This window comes from Sus scrofa, chromosome 6 (assembly GCF_054392235.1).
Source record: "Sus scrofa isolate SSC_HxYL_T2T_F1_AM1 chromosome 6, Sscrofa_HxYL_maternal_Yorkshire_Landrace_v2.0, whole genome shotgun sequence".
NCBI lineage: Eukaryota > Metazoa > Chordata > Mammalia > Artiodactyla > Suidae > Sus > Sus scrofa.
Window position 1 is genome coordinate 123,611,272 of NC_139388.1, and position 22,033 is coordinate 123,633,304.

The 22,033-nt window shown below is 40.0% G+C and overlaps 1 protein-coding gene and 1 pseudogene across 2 annotated transcripts; both read left to right on the forward strand.

Annotated features, from left to right (window-relative positions):
- Positions 1 to 28: 28 nt before the first annotated feature.
- Positions 29 to 14,214, forward strand: LOC146402802 (uncharacterized). Of its 2 annotated transcripts, none has more exons than XM_005665341.4 (3): positions 29 to 428; positions 772 to 1,007; positions 10,674 to 14,214. In XM_005665341.4, the coding sequence occupies exons 2-3, from the start codon at positions 908 to 910 to the stop codon at positions 12,635 to 12,637; spliced, it is 2,064 nt and encodes a 687-aa protein (XP_005665398.2). In that variant the 5' UTR covers positions 29 to 428; positions 772 to 907; the 3' UTR covers positions 12,638 to 14,214. The 2 variants fall into 2 exon arrangements, with proteins under 2 accessions (XP_005665398.2, XP_005665399.2); XM_005665342.3 differs by having other exon boundaries at positions 29 to 107.
- On the forward strand, positions 6,522 to 7,346 carry LOC106510690 (ATP synthase peripheral stalk subunit d, mitochondrial pseudogene; annotated as a pseudogene).
- Positions 14,215 to 22,033: the final 7,819 nt, after the last annotated feature.

Here is a 22,033-nt window from a genome sequence, read left to right on the forward strand (position 1 = left end):
AGAGCTGAGCAATCCTCCCGAATTCCTAGAGCGGACGGGGTGACGGCGGAGGTGATGGAGGGTTTGCAGCGGGTGAGGCTTGAGGGCAACCTGGCGAACACATCGAGGTATGGGTGATGTCGGGTCATGGAAGGCAGAGGAAGTCAGGTGATCTCGCCTCCCCAACGGCCTCGTAGCACTGCTAGGGAACTCTGTGCGGTTATTTGAGTCCATGGAGAGTCAGGGCCGCCGCCGTGACCCCCAGGCGCGGTTTCTGGGCACAGCCAGTTGGTCAATTTGCTTTTGGTACCTGGTCAGCCCTTGCCAGGCCCTGGGTTCACTTGGGTTCAACTAAATGAACACCAGAAATTCAAGGAGCAGGTGAAATTCAGAAGCTTGGATGCATCCGCGCGAATCAACAGACGGTGCTGGGAAGGAGCAACCTGAAAGTGAGTGTGCGAAGAACGGAAGGAGGGAAAGAGATCGTTTTGTTGGATCTGTAGTTTCATTTTGGTGTAGGAAGAGCAGCGAATAGCAAGAGTTTAACCGCTAGGACAAATTCCAAAATTCCCTCCTCTGCCTTATATTTCCAATTATATCCTTACTTCGGTACCCTTAACCCTCCCCCGTCCCCCATTATCTTTGACGATCTCTAAACTTGGAATGGAGAATACACGCCCAAGAGGAGTGATGCCTGATTCCTTGGTGATGAGGGAGGAAGCGTAGTAAATTTGAGAGAACAGCACTTGAAACTTAAATGAGATTTTGTTTTCTCCTTTACTTCTTTTGTAGCTAAAGGATTTTTCTGGCGGTGTAGTCTCAGAAATCATATCTCCGCCCTCCACAATGATTCCTTTCCAAGCCCGCTGGTACTCAGTTGCCCCCGGGTCTCAGACTTCTACGTGGATCGTAAAAGCTCACTGAGGAAATGGTAATTCTCCAGTTGTTCCCTGAGATGTCGAATGTACAGCTGCAGTCCATGGAGAGCCAATTCAAGTATGAATCTCAAGAACACCACTTTCTTTTAGGTGAGAAGCAGAGTATGTCTTTATTAGTGGCTTGGGGTGGGGGTCACTGTTACTTTGGTATGTTTGTGTCTTCAAGTGCTATTGGTATTTCTCATTGCCTGCCCCCCACTGTATTAGATAGTAGCATCTCTTTAGTGCTCCAAGCCCATGGCTTTATTGTCCATTCTGGCAATCAGATTCTCTTGGGGTTCCTTCCTCTCCTTAAGTCCCTGGTGTCATCCATTTTCCCTATTACAATCACCTTATCATCAATCTGTCAGTGTTTGGAGTTTCCCTTTCAAAATCTTTTCAAGTCATCAGTCTTTCTCATGTACTTTGGGGGCATAGTTAAAAGTCTGACACCTGGATTCAGAAACTAGCTTTGTCATTTACTAGCTTCAGTAAGTTACCTACTTTTTTTGTTTTTTGTTTTTTTTAATAATTCTATTTCCTTGCCTTATAAAGGTATAACTCCTACCTTGGAAGTTATCGTGAGGATTATGTCTATCTGTTACTCCGTAATGAAGACCCCAAAACTTAGTGACCTAAAACATCAGACATTTTTAAAGACTTTATTGTCTTATGGTTCTGTAGGTCATCACTTGGGCTGGGTTCAGCTGGCAGTTTTTTTCTGGGATCCCTCATGGTTAACTAAGGCCAGAGTCTAAGTTGGTATCAATCATATCTGTCTGACTGTTGGTGCTGGCCATGGCTTGGGTCATGTATTTCCAGCAGGCATACCTAGTCTTTTTCACAGGGCAGCTAGTTTTTAAAATCAGAGAGAGGAGTTACTGTTGTGGCTCAGTGGAAACAAATCTGACTAGTACTAGTATCCATGAGGATGCAGTTTCAATCCCTGGTCTTGCTCAGCAGGTTAAGGATCCAGCGTAGCTATGAGCTGTGGTGTAGGTCGAATACACGACTCAGATCTGGCATTGCTGGCATTGCTGTAGCTGTGGCATAGGCCAGTGACTACAACTCCTAACTCCGATTTAGCCCCTAGCCTGGGCACCTCCATATGCCATGGGTGTGGCCCCCCCAAAAAATAATAATAAATAACAAAAAAAAAAATAATAAAATAAAATCAGAGAGAGTGCAAGCCCTGATGCATAAGCACTTTCTAACCTATGTTTTTTTTTTTTTTTTTTTTTTTTTTTTTTTTTTTTTTTTTTTTTTTGTCTTTTTGATATTTCTTTGGGCCGCTCCTGCGGCATATGGAGGTTCCCAGGCTAGGGGTCCAATCGGAGCTGTAGCTGCCAGCCTACACCGGAGCCACAGCAACGTGGGATCCGAGCCGCGTCTGCAACCTACACCACAGCTCACGGCAACGCCGGATCATTAACCCACTGAGCAAGCGCAGGGATCGAACCCGCAACCTCATGGTTCCTAGTCGGATTCGTTAACCACTGCGCCACGACGGGAACTCCTAACCTATGTTTACGTTACATTTGTTACTATCTTATTGGCCAAAGCAAGTCACATGACCATTCCAGAGTCATTATGGGAAACAACTACCCAAAGATATAGATATTGGGAGATAGGAGCCTTTACTACTGTAACAGACACCATGAACACTACATGAGATCCCATGTGTAAGGCTCTGCGCATATACCTGGCTGGTAGTAGATTCTTTATGATTGGTAGTCACTGTTATTTTCAGTAAGATAATTTTGATCCTGACTTTGTTCAGAAGTTCTGTAGGCTCTCATTTCCTCATATTTTGCTGCTTCTTGATTTTGGTCCTCCTATTATTGCTGTTTTACCTATGAAATTCACCTTCTATTGTCCTTTTCTTTTACTCTAAATCTTTTGCCTCTCTTTAGTTTTGGAGTATCTTTATTTTACTTAGCTTCTCCTGTATTTAGAATTTGTCTTTCCTTAAATGCTGAGACCAGCTCAGCCAGCCGGGGTGGAGGGGGTGAAGGACGAGTGCTGCAGAGCTTAAGAAATGTTAAACTGCGACAAAGAAAGACACATGGACAGAATAAAGTTTAAAGATGGGACCCAGGGAGTTCCCGTCGTGGAGCAGTGGTTAACGAATCTGACTAGGAACCATGAGGTTGCGGGTTCGGTCCCTGCCCTTGCTCAGTGGGTTAACGATCCGGCGTTGCCGTGAGCTGTGCTGTAGGTTGCAGACGCGGCTCGGATCCTGCGTTGCTGTGGCTCTGGCGTAGGCTGGTGGCTACAGCTCCGATTCGACCCCTAGCCTGGGAACCTCCATATGCCGCGGGAGCGGCCCAAGAAATAGCAACAACAACAACAAAAAAGACAAAAAAAAAAAAAAAAAAAAAATTTAAAGATGGGACCCGGGGACTCAAGACCTCATGGATCAAGAGCCTTGAATATCAATGCCTCATCATCTTGATTGTGCTCTCAGGAATGTAAAAAACGTTAGAAAGCAGAAACCCCAAGGCCCTCTGCCTCCAGTCACATTGTATTTTAATTCTTACCTTTACTCTTACATTCTATATGTAAAGGGCAATGATAAGGTCAGCTCTCTATGCATAGCATCTTGAGGAACAGTCAGTGCTTGCTGGAGCAGTTTTCTGACTTGAGCTGACCAGGTTTTCCAAGGTCGACACCTTGTCCTCTCAGTTGATGCATGACTTGCTGAGCCAGTTCCCTCTAGCCCCTTACTTATAGTTACTTATGGCTAAGTTCCACATCAGCATGAATAAGCACTTTTCCAACTTGTAGTTTCCTTAGGGCTTAGAAAATACATCCTGAATATTTCTCCCCACACTTGAGAATCTATTCTAAGGCATCTAGCTCTTGTCTTTCTTGAGAATCACTGCAGAATTGCACCCCCTCCTTTTTGTTTTACATAAATTGACATACTATATGTGTTTGTGTCCCTTAGAGTGTGTACAAAATTACATTTTTATGATAATATAATTATACTAAAGTACATACATAAAATATAGAAAGGCACAGAGCAAAATTTAAATTAACTATTCAACAGATATTTAATGTTGATAACTGTTTATCTTAAATGTTACTGTTTATTTGTGTTTTGGTGGCACCCATGGCAGGTGGAAGTTCCTGGGCCAGGGATTGAACCTGTACCCACAGCTGCAGCAATGTTGGATCCTTAACCCCTGCACCACAGGGGAATTTCCCAAATGTTATTGTTGATAAATGTTTAGTTAATAAGATCATAGCTTGTTATTATTAACCATATAATATTATCATTGGTTATTGAGGGTTTACTTTGTGCCAGACACTAAGTTCTGAGGATATAGCAGTGAACTAGTCAGAGAAGCCTTTGTTCTCAAGGAATTTATATTTTAGTAGGGGAAATAGGAAATAAATAAATATACAGAATAGTATCAGATAGTGGTAATGGGTATGGAGAAAATAAATCAGGGTGTATCTTAGGATTCTGGCAGGAAACAGATGGCTCAATCAAATTGGGTAATCCAAAGTTTCATGAAGAAGATGGGCAGGGTTACAGAAATTAACACGAAATGGAGAACAGCCTACACCGAGCCTAAGCTGACAGTCATTACTGTCTTCCATCACTCATTCCATATTGCCCTTACCTTCTGCCAGAATCTAAGTAGCACAGAGCTCTTTATCTAGTCAAGTAACACAAACCTCCTTTCTTGGATGATCTGAGTCCTTGGTGATGTTGTCTCTTTCAGGTTACTTAGGTGTACCATTAACTGGGCTTGTTAGAAATGAAAGAATTAAGAGGCATAAGCAGGGGTCCATATTGTTGAGCTCATCCATCCCTGCTGCCATGACCACTTTGTACATGAGTCCATTGGGAAAATATTGGTAAAAAGCTGATTGACATTCATAATATGAATTGCCATGTCCATCTGATTGAGAGGCTTCTCCATGGTGAATGCCCTTTGGTGAGGATTCACTTGGAACACAAATATATTCTTTTTTTTTTTCTTGTTATTTAATTTTTTTCCGCCGTACAGCATATTTTCTTACATGTTTACATTTATTTCCCCCGCCCTTTGTTCTTTTGCAATATAAGTATCAAGACATAGTTCTCAGTGCTATCAAATATATTCTTTATTTGCACATTCTAGGAGGTTCATCCTTATACTTTTCCTCCAGAATCCTTACTTTTCATCTTCCAATCTTGTTCTTTCCAGGTACCTAACTATTCAGATAACCCATTAGTCATTACCCATGAATTGGTATATACACGTATCTTAGGCTGTGTTGCCTTCCTGGGAGGCAACCAGGTGTATACCTGAAATTCTGCCCATTGGGAGGATTTGCCTCTATCAGTGTGTTTGAAGCCACCTCTGAGTAGGGATATAAGTGGAACTTATTTACTTTCAGCTGGTGCTCACATACCAGGCAGGCCCATCTATCAGCCAGTTGTATACTTTTTCCTCCTATGTTAACTGGGAATAGGGAATTCCCATGGGGCCATGAATATAGGTTGAAGAGAGGTAGTGGAGCAATAGGAACAAGTACTATGGGAATCTGAGTCACTAGCACATGTAATTTACTTGTCTTTGCTTTTTTAATGGAATATTGGTTTGTATGTTCAGTTTTATGAGTTGATGGACCAAATAACATAGTACACAGCAGTCAGTTTGTAAGTTATTTGGTGCCCTGTGGTCAAGCATCAAGTCTCTATTAGTGTCTAAGAGCAAGCCAGGATATGTTTTTTACTTAGAAAATTATTGCTGACAGAAGGGAGTATGACCTGGAAATTCCCTTTGGGGTTCAGTGGTTAATGAACCCAACTAGGATCCATGAGGATGTGGGTTCAATCCCTGGCCTCACTCAGTGGGTTGAGGATCTGGCGTTGCTATGAGCTGTGGCGTAGGTCACAGACATGGCTTGGATCCCACATTGCTATGGTTGTGGCATAGACTGGCAGCTGTAGCTTTGATTCGACCCCTAGCCTGGGAACTTCCATGTGCTGTGGGTGCAGTGCTAAAAAAAAAAAAAAAAAGATGGAGTGTGGCCTTACTCCACTGTGGTTCTCATAAAGGATTGCAAGAGGCTCCATATAGCTACCCTGACTGCTTTCATACACTCCCAATACCATTTGTAATCCTAGTTAATAAGGTCATGTGTCAGGATAGCTTGCATTTCAGTGTAGTCCTACTGCAGAGCCTTTTTCTTTTTTTATACCTGAAGTCTCACTCAAAGTAGCAACCCTACAAGTTATTCAAATTGGTCATTTCAAGCACATTTACTATGGTATATGTTGCCTTAAAAACACAGAGCCTACAAACCATTGTGCCTCTCTGAGGTGGTAATAGTTAGTTGGAGATATAAACGAAGTGAAAGAAAAAGCTTTATGATTGAGAAGAAGTCTTCCAGATAGAGTGAATAGCAAAAGCCAGAGGCCCCTAGATATAGCAGGAAAAGAGTAAGCCTTGAGTAAACAAGTAATAGAGGTGGTGTAGAAGGCAGTGACAGCAAAAAGAAAGAAAGGAACCAGATCACATGGAACCTTCTAAGCCATAGTTAGGACTTAAAATTTATTCCCAGTGAAATGGGAATCTATTGGGAGTTCTTTACACAGGATAACATGTAAAGATAACTTTGCCTATTCCATGAGAATAGGAGAAAGATAAGTTAACAAGATGAAAGCAAACGATTTAAAATAGCAATCAACTAAGTCAAATAAATCAAGAATAAGATTGAAAACGGAACATTGGATTTGTCAGCGGGCCTCCAGAGTCCGTGAAGGATCCCAAGATGGCTGGGCGGAAACTTGCTCTAAAAGCCTTTGACTAGGTAGCCTTTGGGGAGGTCATACCTTGAAACCAGAAGGCCACTGCTAACTCCCTGAAATCCTGGAATAAGACCCTCTCCACCAGGTTGGCTGCTCTACCTTAGAAGCCACCTGCTATTGACTGGGCTTACTATAAGGCTACCATGGCAAAGGCTGGCTTGGTAGATGACTTTGAGAAGAAGTCATCTTGCCCTGAAGTTCCCTGTGCCAGAGGATAAATATACTGCTCAGGTGGATGCTGAAGAAAGAGAAGATGTGAAAAGGTGTGCTGAGTTTTTGTCTCTCTCAAAGACCAGGATTGAGGAATATGAGAAAGAGCTGGACAAGACGAAGAACATAATTCCATTTCAGATGACCATTGAGGACTTGAATGAAGTCTTCCCAGAAACAAAATTAGACAAGAAAAAGTGTCCCTACTGGCCTCACAGGCCAATTGAGAGTTTATTAACTTGCATCTCGGAGAAAGCTCTGGTCCTCGAATTATAAACTCTGGACATTAAAAATAATTACATTAAAAAAAGAATTTGTCAAGATGAGGGACTTTAATAAATGCAGTTTTGATGGAGTTACAGGGATAAAAGCCTGATTGCAGTGTGAATCAGTGAATAGGCTTGATGTTGGTTAGAATATAGAACAATGTGAACTATACACACCTGATGGAAGTGTGAATTTGTTTAACCACTTTGGAAAAGTCAAATTGAAGACCTGACAATTTTGACCCTAAATTTATATAACCTTGAGAAACACCTGCGTATGTGTACCAAGACAGATGTATCAGCATATTCGTGTCAGCATTGCTTAAAAGGGCAAAATGTTCTTGTCCATTGAAGGAGAATGTCTGAATCAATTGTGGCATATTTCTCACTATAGCAGTGAAACGTGAATGGTCCACAGCTACACATATGATTGTCGAAGAATCTTTCAAATGTAATGTTGAACAAAAAAGCAAGTCATAGGAAATTCCCTGGCAGCTCAGAGGGTTAAGTATCTGGCCTTGTCAACAAACTGCTGTGGTGTGGGCTCAATCCCTGGCTGGAGGACTTCGTCATGCTGCAGGTACAGCACACACACACACACACACACACACACACACACACACACACTGAAAAAGGCCTGTGGTGTGGGCTCAATCCCTGGCTGGAGGACTTCGTCATGCTGCAGGTACAGCGCGCACACACACACACACACACACACACACACACACACACACTGAAAAAGGCCTGTGGTGTGGGCTCAATCCCTGGCCGGAGGACTTCGTCATGCTGCAGGTACAGCACACACACACACACACACACACACACACACACACACACACACACACACACACACTGAAAAAGGCCTGCAGAGATTTTTACTGAGGTGCATTGAATCCCTAGATCAATTTGGGAAACATTTCATTATCTTAACAATGTTAAATCTTCCTATCCATAAATGATAGCATGTATTTCTGTTTATAAGATCTTTATTTTCTCTCAGCAATGTTTTGTACTTTTCCTTTTACAGTTATTACACATACATTCTTTTTTTTTTTTTTTTTTTTTTTTTTTTTTTTTGTCTTTTTGCCTTTTCTTGAGCCGCTCCCACAGCATATGGAGGTTCCCAAGCTAGGGGTCAAATCGGAGCTGTAGCCCCCGGCCTGCACCAGAGCCACAGCAATGTGGGATCCGAGCCACATCTGCGACTCACACCACACACAGCTCACGGCAATGCTGGATCCTTAACCCACTGAGCAAGGCCAGGGATCCAACCCATAACCTCATGCTTCCTAGTCGGATTTGTTAACTCCTACACATATATTCTTGAATTTGTCTCTGAGTATTTCATTTTTTGGTGTAATTGAAAAAATATTTTTAATTTTAGGTTCTAATTGTTCATTGCTAGTATGCAGAAATACAAACAGCTTTTGTGTATTGTATTAATAAAATCATTTACACGTTCTAATAACTTTTTTGAGACACTTAGGATTTTCTGTATACATGACTGCATAATGTATAAAACAGTTTGACGTTCTTATATGTCTCATTTTTCATGCCTTACTGCATTGGCTATGAATGTTGAATAGAAGTCGTACTATGTTGAATAGGAGAGGGCATTCTTGTTTTGTTCCCTTGTTCCTAGGAGAAAAGCATTTAATGTTTAACCATTAAGTGTGATGTTAGCTGTTGGTTTTCTTTCTTTTTTAATGGAATAGTTAATTTACATATGAGTGGATATTAAGATTTAAATATACCGTCTTATTCATTTTTATCTATCCTATCTTTTGTTTCATTTTTATTTTTCTTTTTTCCCCTTGTGTACCTAATTTTACATTATCAAGTTTTTTGTTTTTCTCATTTTTTCCCTATTAGCTTATTGTTTATAATCCTTTTGTTGTTATTTAATGGTCACTTCACAGCAGCATTTCCCAAATGTGATTCTTATGAGAGAACCAAGCCCACTGTAAGTAATGTATTAATATCTCTCCTATACATCTACTAGCTATCTGTCATCTTTGGGAGACTTGAGAAAGTAGTCACTCAGATTATTTTCTGATTTATTTTCTTGAAGAACCCAGGTTGAAAAGAGGCTGCCCATGAAATTACAACATACACATTTGACTTATTTCAGTTTAATCCTAATTTACTATTTTTATAATATTTTAGTTTTGTTTACCTCCCTCTTCTTGTGCTATTTTTGCCGTGTACTTTAATTCTACATATGTATTGTAAACTCCACGAGACAATCATATTGCTTGTATTATTCAGTACATACACATTGAGATTTATACCAATACTTTACTTTTCCCAGCACCCTTTGCCTCTGGCAAAGAGGATAAGCCTCCACTGGAGACTTGGGATTTTGGACTCTAGCCCTTGAAATTAATCTTTGTCACGTTTTGAATGCTCTAGATCATTTGCAGTCTGAATGGTGTGCCTTTATAGTAAATACCACCTAACAATGGGTTGATAGTCAAGAATTTTAATGAAGCTCCCATGTTCTCTACCACTACCAGCATCTGGTATTATTGAGCATAGGCATAACCTCCTAAAAAATCAATTCAAAAAAGTTTTTTTTTTCTTTTTGCTTTTTAGGACTGCACCTTCGGCATATGAAAGTTCCCAGGCTAGGGGTCTAATCAGAGCTACAGCTGCCAGCCTATGCCACAGCCATAGCAATGTAGGATCTGAGCCAAGTCTGCAAACTACACCTCAGCTCAGCCAAATCCCCAAACCACTGAGAGAGGCCAGCGATCAACCCCACATCCTCATGGATACTAGTCAGATTTGTTTCTGCTGCACCTCAATGGGAACTCCAAAAAGGATTTCTGATCCTACCTCCCTATCCTTTTTCTGGTCCACACACCTTAATAAAGAAGTTTGGTCACTGACTGTGGCTGTTCCCGAAAGGATCATGTTTTCTTGTCCACTGTCTTCTAATAATGAGGACAAAAGAGGTAGGGGATTATGTAGACCTATTTTTGAAAATTCAGGCCTCCTTCCTAACAATTCCTGGGCATGATACTTCTTTCTTTCCCCTAATGGTAGTGACCAGCTTGGTTGGTATACACTCATAGTAACAGCCTGGCTGCCCCTCCCTCCTCCTCCTCTCCCTCCCTTTCACCTCCTTCCCCTCTCCCTTGCCCAGGTATTCTTTCATACTGCTTACTTTATGTGTGTCATTAAATTGTTTATATTTTAGCTCTCATATAGTCAAACTTTGCTAATCACTGTGTTTAGGTTTCAGTATTCCCAGATCTCCTATGACAAACGTATGGAACATATCTGGCATGCCACTTCAGTAAACGGTTATGCATTACTTGTTGATTCCTCTTAGTTTCCCTCTCAGAGCATAATTTTCAGAGCTTTGGAGCAGTCCTGTAATGTGACAGCATTTTATAGGTAAATACTGATCCATTTCTATCCATTACTAAAGCTTTCTTACAGTATGGAGAACACATTCCATTTAGATTTTGTTTATTGTTCTAGATGGTGAGACTAAGGACAAGGTTGGAGAGCTGGCTTCTGAAGAGGAAATTACAGCAAAAATTAAACCATTGACTGAAGAGTCTGACAACTCCAGAGATGATGTTCTCCAGGATTCTGAATGCAGAGAATTTTGTGAATTTGGGGAGAATTTCAATGGCAAAGATCAGAACCTTTTTAAAAAAAGACACCATAACTGTGATAAATGTGGGCAAAGCTTTGCTTGGAGAACAGGCCTTATTAGGCATCAAAGAACTCATTGGGAGAAACCCTATGAATGTGATAACTGTGGAAAGGCCTTTAATGTGAGTTCAGCCCTGGTTCTGCATCAGAGAATTCATACTGGGGAGAAGCCCTTTCCTTGTAATTGGTGTATTAAAAGTTTCAGTCGGAGCTCAGACCTTATTAAACATCATAGAGTCCACACTGGTGAAAAACCTTACAAATGTGATGAATGTGGGAAAGCCTTCAGTCAGAGCTCTGATCTTATTATACATCAGAGAATCCATACAGGAGAAAAACCCTATCAGTGCAGTCACTGTAGTAAAAGTTTTAGCCAGCGCTCAGACCTGGTTAAACACCAGAGAATCCATACTGGAGAGAAGCCTTATACCTGTAACCAGTGTAATAAACATTTCAGTCAAAGTTCTGATGTTATAAAACATCAAAGAATCCACACTGGCGAGAAACCATATAAATGTGATGTGTGTGGGAAAGCCTTCAGTCAGAGCTCAGATCTTATTCTGCATCAGAGAATTCACACTGGAGAGAAACCATATCCATGTAATCAGTGTAGCAAAAGTTTCAGTCAGAACTCAGACCTGATTAAACATCGAAGGATCCACACTGGAGAGAAACCCTATAAATGTAATGAATGTGGAAAGGCTTTTAACCAGAGTTCAGTCCTTATTCTGCATCAGAGAATTCACACTGGAGAGAAACCCTATCCATGTAGTCAGTGTAGCAAAACCTTCAGTAGACTGTCAGATCTCATTAATCATCAACGAATTCACACTGGAGAGAAGCCTTACCCATGTAACCAGTGCAGTAAAATGTTTAGTCGAAGATCAGACCTTGTTAAACATCACAGAATTCATACAGGTGAGAAACCCTATGAATGTGATGAGTGTGGAAAAACTTTTAGTCAGAGCTCAAACCTTATTCTCCATCAGAGAATTCACACTGGAGAGAAACCATATCCATGCAATGATTGTACGAAAAGTTTTAGTCGTCGTTCAGACCTTGTGAAACATCAAAGAATACACACTGGAGAGAAACCATATGCATGTAGTCAGTGCAATAAAAGTTTCAGTCAAAGCTCAGACCTCACTAAACATCAGAGAGTACACTCTGGGGAAAGGCCCTATCACTGCAATTGTTGTGAGAAAGCCTTCAGTCAGAGTTCCGACCTTATTCTTCATCAGAGAGTTCACACTGGAGAAAAACCATATGCATGCACACAGTGCAGCAGAAGTTTCAGTCAGAACTCAGATCTTATCAAGCACCAGAGGATCCACACTGGGGAGAAACCATATAAATGCAACGAGTGTGGAAAGGCTTTCAGTCAGTGCTCAGCTCTCATCCTACATCAGAGGATCCATACTGGGGAGAAACCATATCCATGTGATCAGTGTGGCAAAAGCTTCAGTCGGCGCTCTGATCTCATTAACCATCAAAGAATCCACACTAGTGAAAATCCATATAAATGTGATATGTGTGGGAGAGCCTTTAGCACATTCTCTGATCTTACTGAACACCAGAGAATCCACACCGGAGAGAAAACCCACGGGTGTGTTCAGTGCAGCAGAAGTTTCAGCCAACTCTCTGATCTTGTTAATCATGAGACAGTCCATTCTGGGGAAGACACTCTAAATGCGATGAATATGGGAAAACCTTTAGTGTGTACACCGACTTTATTCAGTAACAGAGACACACTGCCAGAAAAAAAGTCTTATGAATGCTATTGATGATTACGAGAAAGGTTTTAATCAATGCTCAACTCTTGTGCTATGTTTGGAAAAAAAAAAAAAAACAGTGGAAAGGAAACATTAATTCAGTTTATATAATGGAGTTTAAATCAGAGCTCAGACATTGCTAAACTTAAGACAAATTCTGAGGGGGAACGCTGTGAGTTGTGGGAAAACTTCAGTGGGGGAAAAATTTTTACTGAAAGCAGTAATGGGGAAAAAAATTCTATCTGCTGTAAAGTGAGAAAAGTTCTAGTCTTTTATTCAGACGGTCCACAGGAGGAAAGTTTTGTTATAAGAACTGTGTAACAATCTTAATGCAGAACCTTAACAGATGCTGTAAAAATCAGTGTGGTGTTGTATGCAGTCAGAACTCAGAAGGAAATGTATTAGTGTTATAATTGCAAAACTTTACAGGGCCCAAATCACTTATTGCATATCAGAGAAGTTATTTTAGAGACTGTAGGGAAAAAATAAACCCCTTCCATATCTTAGTATTCACTCTGATAATTGGCACACCACTTATCTCCTGACAGCTGGAGAGTCCTACCTTATGCTAACAGTAGGCATCATTAAATTCCCTGTGCTATTCTGGTATTAAACATTAACTACATAACTCCAGTGCTGCATTTCCTTTTGCTTTTTTCTTTTTAAAAGCAAGAGAGATGTATTAAGGCATCAGAGGAGGTTGGGCTGAGCTCAAGATGGCACCAGCCCTGACTGAAGTGGTGCTAGGCTTGTAAAGGATCTATGGCTGGAGCTTGTGGCAGGAAGGATGAAGAAGTAGGAGGGGAAGGTCAAGGGAGGGGTTGGGGGTCAAGTCCCATGATAGAGGGCTGTTAATCCTTGTAGGTGGTCAGTCTATACAGGCAGTTGTTTCTGTAGGCCATTCAGGGCTGCATTTTCTCAAAGATCCTTTTTTAAAAAAGATTTTTGGCCTAGTTTTGGTCTTCCTAGTGAACACGAGTTTTCAAGTTCCTATGATGTCCACAGCAAATATGAACTTGTTTGTTTTTTCTTTTTTAGTGTTTTTAAGGGCTGCACTGGAGGCATGTGGAAGTTCCAGGCTAGGGGTCAAATCAGCTGTAGCTGCCAGCCTACACCGCAGCCACAGCAACTCGGGATCCGAGCCATGTCTACGGCCTACACTACAGCTTATGGCAACGCTGGATCCTTAACTCACTGAGCAAGGCCAGGGATTGAACCCAAGTCCTCATGGATACTAGTCAGACTTGTTACTGCTGAGCCATGATGGGAATTCCCTAGTTTGTTCTTAATAATGGGACCCATGCATAGATTTTAGTGGTTTGAAATTACTTCTTCAACATTATGATTCAATCACATCTAAATATGTGAAACAATTTTTTAAATATGTTAAAGTGTGATCTCTGTACTATGTTTATCTTGTCACCTGTAGGTAGAACAAAAATACTAGCTAAAATAACACCCACATTACTAACTTATATAACATATTCTGTCTAAAAATAAAAAGGCGTATTAGATGCCTCGTTAGTACGGTAGGTAGCACGTCAGTCTCATAAAAATAAAAAGACCTATTGATCTTTTTTTAATGGCAACATTCATCAGACTGTTTTATTCGTTGATTTGTGACCTACATATTGATAACAGACTACAAATAGAAACAGTTTGTTAAAAATAAGAATTGTCTTTCTAGTATTAACCATTTGCTAAAATCCTGCTACTGTCATTTACTTCGACTATCCCCCCATAATTGAATAATTTAATGTGCATTGTTAAATTATTATATACAAGGTTTCATAGTATTCAAAAAGAAATACTGTCCCCCCCAAAGCATGTATTGTATAGTGATAAAGACTGAAAACACATGGCTCAATATAATCATAAAGGTAGACAAGATGCTTATAAGAACTCACAGGAGGTAGGTTCAATTCTAACTGGAAAGAAAAAGAAAGTTTGTGGAGCTCCTGAAATTTGAGTTTTGAAGGATGGGAGGAGAGGCATAAAGTCTGGGAGGAAATAGTCAACAAAGAAATAGAAGCAAGAAAAATACAAGAAATGATGTAGAGTATGGTGCTTGGTCATTAATTCATTCAGTAGATATTCAGTGAGAGGTACTGTACTGAGTGCTCCTAAAGAAAAAATGGTAACTGCTCTCATGCTCAAGTGTTTATGAAAATAATGACTGAAACATGACTTAAAGGGTAAAGCAGAGGAGTTCCCACTATGGTGCAATGGGATTGGCAGCGTCTCTGCAGCACCAGGATGCAGGTTCAATCTCTGCCCAGGCATTGTGGGTTAAAGGAGCTGGCACTGCTGCCATGTGGCAGAGGTCAGAGCCGGGGCTCAGATCTGATCCCTGGCCCAAGAACTCTGTATGCCACAAGGTGGCCAAAAAAAAAAAAGAAAGAAAGAAAAAAGTAAGGTGGAAATTAAAGTAGGAGAAAAGATGAGGAGTGCAATGCTAAAAAAGCAGTCACTTTAACTTTTTGCAGTTTACTGTCATCTGTAAAACAGAAAAGTACTAGGTATAGTTGGAATAAATTTCCTATTTCTGCATTTTTTTTTTTTTTGTCTTTTTGCCTTTTCTAGGGCTGCACCTGCAGCATATGCAGGTTCCCAGGCTAGGGGTCCAATCGGAGCTGTAGCCACCAGCCTACACCAGAGCCACAGCAGCCTGGGATCTGAGCTGTGTCTGTGACCTACACCACAGCTCACGGCAACACAAGATCCTTAACCCACTGAGCAAGGCCAGGGATCGAACCTGCAACCTCATGGTTCCTAGTCAGATTCATTAACCACTGAGCCACAGCAAGAACTCCCTATTTCTGCATTTTTTTGCTAAGATAATGGAAAGTGTTTAAAAAGCTTTGAGCCAGGAGATGGCATGATCATATTCCTGCTTTCAGAAGAGTTTAAAAAAGGAGGAAGAGTTCCATGGTGGCCCATCAGGTTAAGGATCCAGTGTTGACACTGCTGTGGTGTGGGTTGGTTCCCTGGCCCAGGAACTTCTGCATGCCATGGGCATGGCCAAAAAAACGTGAAAGGGGGGGAAAAAAGGAAATCTATTTTGGAAGTCTGGAAATAACACCATGAGGTTCAGATGTAGAGCTAAAAAGCATTGACATGATGATAGGTTGAGAAGTGAATAGGGGAAAAAGGCATACAATCAATTATGGTCTGTTTTGGGGGGGGACTTAAAAAGTGAAGAAGAAAAATAAGATGATAAAATTTATGTCTATAAGTTAGCTGTCTTTCCTGAGAATAAATATGAAGAGCCAACTGCTTACTACACATTACCATATAGTGTCCTACCAGTAAACTCAGATTTATGAAGTTGATACATACCCATGGATATCTTCCTTCTGAATCCCCTGCTAAACACCTTGCCATCCAGATAAAATAACTGGTTCTTGTCCTACACCCCTCACTCCCCCAGTTTTCTAAATCTACCTGCTCATTAGGTCTTAGGAATGAGTTACAAAAATAATGCTACTTACCACACAAATTTAAACCATAGTGAAATGTAAAGAGTAAAAAGCAAAACAGACCGTGAGTTCCCAAGCCAGAGATCAGGTCTGTGCCACAGTTGCGGCCTGCATATGCTAAAGCTATGGCAATGCCAGATCCTTTAACCCACTGTGCCTGGCTGAAGACTGAACCTGCGTCCTGGTGCTGCCAAGACACTGCTGATACCATTGTGCCACCGCAGGAACACCAACATTTACTGATTCTTTTTTTTTTTTTTTGGTCTTTTTGCCTTTTCTAGGGTCTCACTCCCGAGGTGTATGGAGATTCCCAGACTAAAGGTCTAATCGTAGCCGTGCCTACGCCAGAGCTACAGCAACACGGGATCCGAGCCATGTCTGCGACCTACATCACGTCTCACGGCAATGCTGGATCCTCAACCCACTGAGCAAGGCCAGGGATCAAACCTTCAACCTCATGGTTCCTAGTCAGATTCATTAACCACTGCACCACAACGGGAACTCCAGCATTTACTGATTCTTAAACGCAGGACAAAAGGCCAAGAAATCTAGCCAAAGGACACTGGAGGTTTAGGTGGAACTCTCAGCAGACTCGCTGTGATAAGGGATAAAAATTGGAGTACAGAACATGCCAAGGAGGAGATGTTCTTGTAAACACCAACACAATTTCAGTGTAAACATTAAAAGGCTCTATACTATGAGTAAGAATGAAATCTGTGTAGACCAAGTTTTTAAAAAGTCTGAAAATAATCCTGCTGTACAGCAGTGGGAAGTATATCTAGTCACTTATGATGGAGCATGGTAATGTGAGAAAAAAGAATGTATATATGTATGTGTGACTGTGTCACCTTGCTGTGCAGAAGAAAACTGACAGAACACTGTAAACCAGCTGTAATGGAAAGTAAAAATAAAAATCATTATAAAAAAATAAATCTGAAATGAGAAGTTCCCATGTGGCATATAGCCTATTAAGGATCTGGCATTGTTAATGTTGCAACTGTGGCAAGGGGTTCAATCCGTGTACTGGGAACTTCCACGTGCTGCAGGTGCAGGAAAAAAAAGTCTGAAATGCAGTCTCAAGTCAAGTTGGCCTTTTAGTGAATTAAGTTTTCTACTCCTAATCTAGCTGCCAGTGAGAAGAGAGGATGCGTCCTTTCTGGAGGATGACAACCCTATATAGAGAGTATAATTTTTCATACACAATATCCAGTGTTCGATCAAAAGTTATTAGAATCATTAGAATCATAGCTATTAATATGAACTCATACACACCCACACAGATTGGCCAGAAACAGTTATAGAATGTGTGTATACATGGGTCAGTAAACATACATATTTTACCTAGCTCTGTTCTCTGAGAGGACCCAGAGCACGATATACCAGTATCAATAAGCATACCCAGATCAAGGTTCATAGATAGCATTATACAAATAAAAGGGATCAGGGTTCCCTTGAGAAATGGCTGATTCTAGGGCTAGGGCCAGGAAAATACAAGATGAGCCTGGATCATCTTATAGTATCAGAAAGTAAAGAGCTCAAAAAACAGAACGCTATGAGCAGAACAAAGGAACATAGGAGCCAACCTAAAAGTGTTCTCAAGGCCAAATAAATATACATGTGTCCATATTGATATAAATAAATATGGGAGAAGAGACAAATCTTCCTAATGGACGAATTTCAGGTAATATATTTAGACTCTTCCCCCTCAGGATGTGGACTTTAATCCCCACCTCCCATTCCTAGAGGAGGTTGAACCTGTTGAATTGCTTCCAGAAAATAGAGTAGGAAAAGGGAAAAATAGTAACTACAGTGAAAAAACCTGCAAAAACTACCTTAACCTAAGGTTTCTTAACCTCAGTAGTATTGACATTTTGGGGCCAAATATTTACTTGTCAGAGATGGGGGCTATTCTGTCACTTTGTAGGATGTTTAGTATCATCCTTGGTCTCTATCCACTAAATACTAATAGCAATCCCCCTCCCCTAGTTACAGCAACCAAAACCAGATATTGCTAAATATCCCCTGAGGGTAAAAATCACATCTGCTGGAGAAGCACTGCCTAAAGTTTAACAACACCAGTGTTGTGTGGATATCATGTACCATTTGGTATGATGTAATAAGATGATCACTTCAGCTCTGTAGTATCCGGGATTATACACTGTTACCAAGTGGGATTTATTTCCGAAATGCAAGGATGGTTCAACCTATGAAAATCAATCAGTGCAATATATCATATTTATAAAATAAAGGATTAAAAACACATGATCATCTTGATTCAGGAAAAAACGATTTGACAAAATTTAACACCCTTTCTTGATGGAAAAAAAAACCACGCACAACAAACAAGTAAAAGGAAAATACATCAACATAATAAGGGTCATATATGTAAAATTCAAAGTTAACATCTATTCAGTGGTGAAAGACCAAAAACTTTTCTTCTAAGAACAAGACCAGAATGACTGCTTTTGCCACTTTAACATAGTACTAGGATTCCTAGACAGAGGAATTAGGCAAGAAAAACAAATAAAAAGCATTGAAATTGGAAAGGAAGAAGTAAAATTCTCTCTCTTTGTAGATAATATGGTCTTCTATGCAGAAAATCCCTAAAATTATGCACACACACAACTTGTTAGAACCAAAAAATCAATTCAGCAAAGTTGTAGGATACAAAATCAACATCCAAAAATCGTTTGAGTTTTTATTCCCTAACAATAAACAACCTGAAAAGGAAGTTAAGAAAGCAATTCCAAATGCAGAACATTTAACGAAATCCTACTTCCATTCCTGATTAAAAACTCTTACTGGAGTTCCCATTGTGGCTTAGCAGGTTAAGGACCTGATGTTGTCTCTGTGAGGATAAGGGTTCCATCCCTGGCCAGGTTCAGTGGGTTAAGGACCTGGTGTTGCTGCAAGCTGCCCCCTAAGTCACCGATGCAGCTTGGATCCCATTGTTGCCCTGGCTGTGGCACAGACTGCAGACTGCAGCTGCAGCTCCAATTCAAGCCTTCACCCAGGAACTTCCATATGCCATAGCCATTAAAAAAAAAAAAAATCCATCTTAAAACTCACATAGAATATCAATGGACCTTCAGTAGCAAAAACAATCTAGAGAAAGAACAAAGTTGGAGGTCTCACACTTCCTGATTTAAGAACTTACTACAAAGCTACAGTAATAGAAGCAGTGTGGTACTGGCATAAAGACAAATGAAATAGGAGTTCCTGTCATGGCACAGTGGTTAACGAATCTGACTAGGAACCATGAGGTTGTGGGTTTGATCCCTGGCCTTGCTCAGTGGGTCGAGGATCTGGCATTGCTGTGAGCTGTGGTGTAGGTTGCAGACACAGCTCAGATTCCTCATTGCTGCGGCTCTGGTGCAAGCTGGTGGCTATGGCTCCGATTAGACCCCTAGCGTGGGAACCTCCATATGCTGTGGGAGTGGCCCTAGAAAAGACAAAAAGACAAAAAAAAAAAAAGACAAATGGAATAGTATAGAGAGCCCCAAAATAAACGCTCCCATAAGTGGTCAAATGATTTTCTACAAGACTGTCAGGACCATTCAATGAGTAAAAGACAGTTTTATCAATAAATGGTATTGTGAAAAATGGATATCAACTTGCAAAAGAATGAAGTTGGATTCTTGTGTTACATCATATACAAAAATTAACCCAAAATGGATCAAAGACCTAAACATAAGAGCCAAAACTACAAAACTCTTAGAAGAAAGCATAGAAGAGATTTTAATGCAATTGGATTTGTCAGTAATTTCTTGGATGTGACAATATAAAGACAGTCAACAAAAGGAAAAATAGATTAATTGGACTTCATCAAAATCAAAAACTTTTGTGCATCAAAGGACACTATTAATAGAATGAAAAAGACAATCCATGGCATGGGAGAAAATATTTGAAAATCGTATATCAGATAAGGGATTAATATCCAGAAGATACAAAGAACTTCTACAACTCAACAACAACAACAAAACATAACCAGATTTTTTTAAATGGTCAAATGACTTCAATAGTCATTTCTCCAAAGATGATATACAAATGGTCAATAAGCATACAAAAAGATGTCCAACAACACTAATCACTAGGGAAATGCAGATCAAAACCACAATGAGATATCACTCCACACCTATTAGGATGGCTATTATTTAAGAAAGAAAGGAAGGAGGGATGGAAGAAAGTAAGGAAATAATATTGTTGGTGATGAAGCAGAGAAATTGGAAACCTTTCACAGTGCTGATGGGAATATAAAATGGTATAGCCACTGCAGGAAACAGTATGGTTGTTGCTCAAAAAACTAAACATTGAGGAGTTCCCGATGTGGTGCAGTGGAAACAAATCCAATTAGAAACCATGAGGTTGCGGGTTCGATCCCTGGCCTCGCTCAGTGGGTTAAGGATCTGGCGTTGCCATGAGCTATGATGTAGGTAGCAGATGTGGCTTAGATCTGACATTGCTGTGGCTCTGGCATAGGCCAGCAGCTGTACCTCTGATTAGACCCCTAGCCTGGGAAACTCCATATGTCGCAGGTGCGGCCCTGAAGAGACAAAAAGACAAAAACAAAACAAAACAAAACTTAAACATCAAATTACAATATGATCTAGCAATTTCACTTCTGGGCATGTACCCAAAATATTTGAAGGAAGAGATTCAAGCAAATATGTGTGCTTGAAAAAACTGATGGTCATAACATCACTGCTGAAAACACTGAAGTTTATAACAGCATTATTCACAATAGCCAAAAGCTGAAAACAACCTAAATGTCCACTGGCAAATGGATAACAAAATGTGGTGTATACACATACAGTAGAATATTACTCAGCTTTACAGGGAAAGGAAATTTTGATATATACTACATCATAGAGGAACACTGAAGACATCATGCTAAATGAAATAAGCCAGATACAGAAGAAAAAATATCATATGATCCCCCTTATATGAAACACCAGCAGGGTGGATACACTGAAATGGGAGTTGGTGAAAGATATATAAGGAGAAAACACGAAGGCTCAAACATTTTCCTATACTTATGAATAATATCAAGTCATACCTTAAAGGAGCACTACAAACACCGAAAACTACAGAGAAAAGTACACCTGGGGACATCACAGTACCTAACAAGACCAAAGAAAAAGAGAAAATCTTAAAAAGGTGAAAAAACATTATATTCAAATACGGAACAAATAGACACTGAGGTTTAACTTATCATAAATTCAGAAGATAATGTAGAGACTTTGCAAAGACATTTGTAAAGACTTTTCCAGATAAACAAAATATGAGAGAATTCATTGCCCACAAACTCAAACAAATAAATACTAAAAGGAGTTCTTCAGGCACCAGGGAAAAACAGTTTAGGAAGAAAGGAAGAGCCAAGGAAAGTTAAGTCTGAAGGTAAATCTAAATGAATAATAACTGTAAGAAAAGATAACAAAGCATAAAGTCAGGACTAAGTACATTCTAGGTAAATAGTGGATGTACTTATTATTTTAGGTTCTCGTAAAACAAGGATGATGCATGTTGTTATCTCTAGAGAAAAAGAGGACTATAACTAAGAAATTAACAGAAAAAAGGAGTAACAAAAATTATTGATTAATCTCAAAGAAGGCAAGAGAAAAAGAATATAAATAAACAAGGCAAATAGACAACAAATATCTCTAGAGAAAAAGAGGACTATAACTAAGAAATTAACAGAAAAAAGGAGTAACAAAAATTATTGATTAATCTCAAAGAAGGCAAGAGAAAAAGAATATAAATAAACAAGGCAAATAGACAACAAATAAGAACATAATAGATATAAGCCTAAATACACCAGTAATTGTATTACATGCAAGTGGACACAAGATGAAGACTCTTGACTATAATTTTTAAAAACTAAACATATGGTACTTATTTAAGATACAACTATCAGGATCCTGAAAATTTT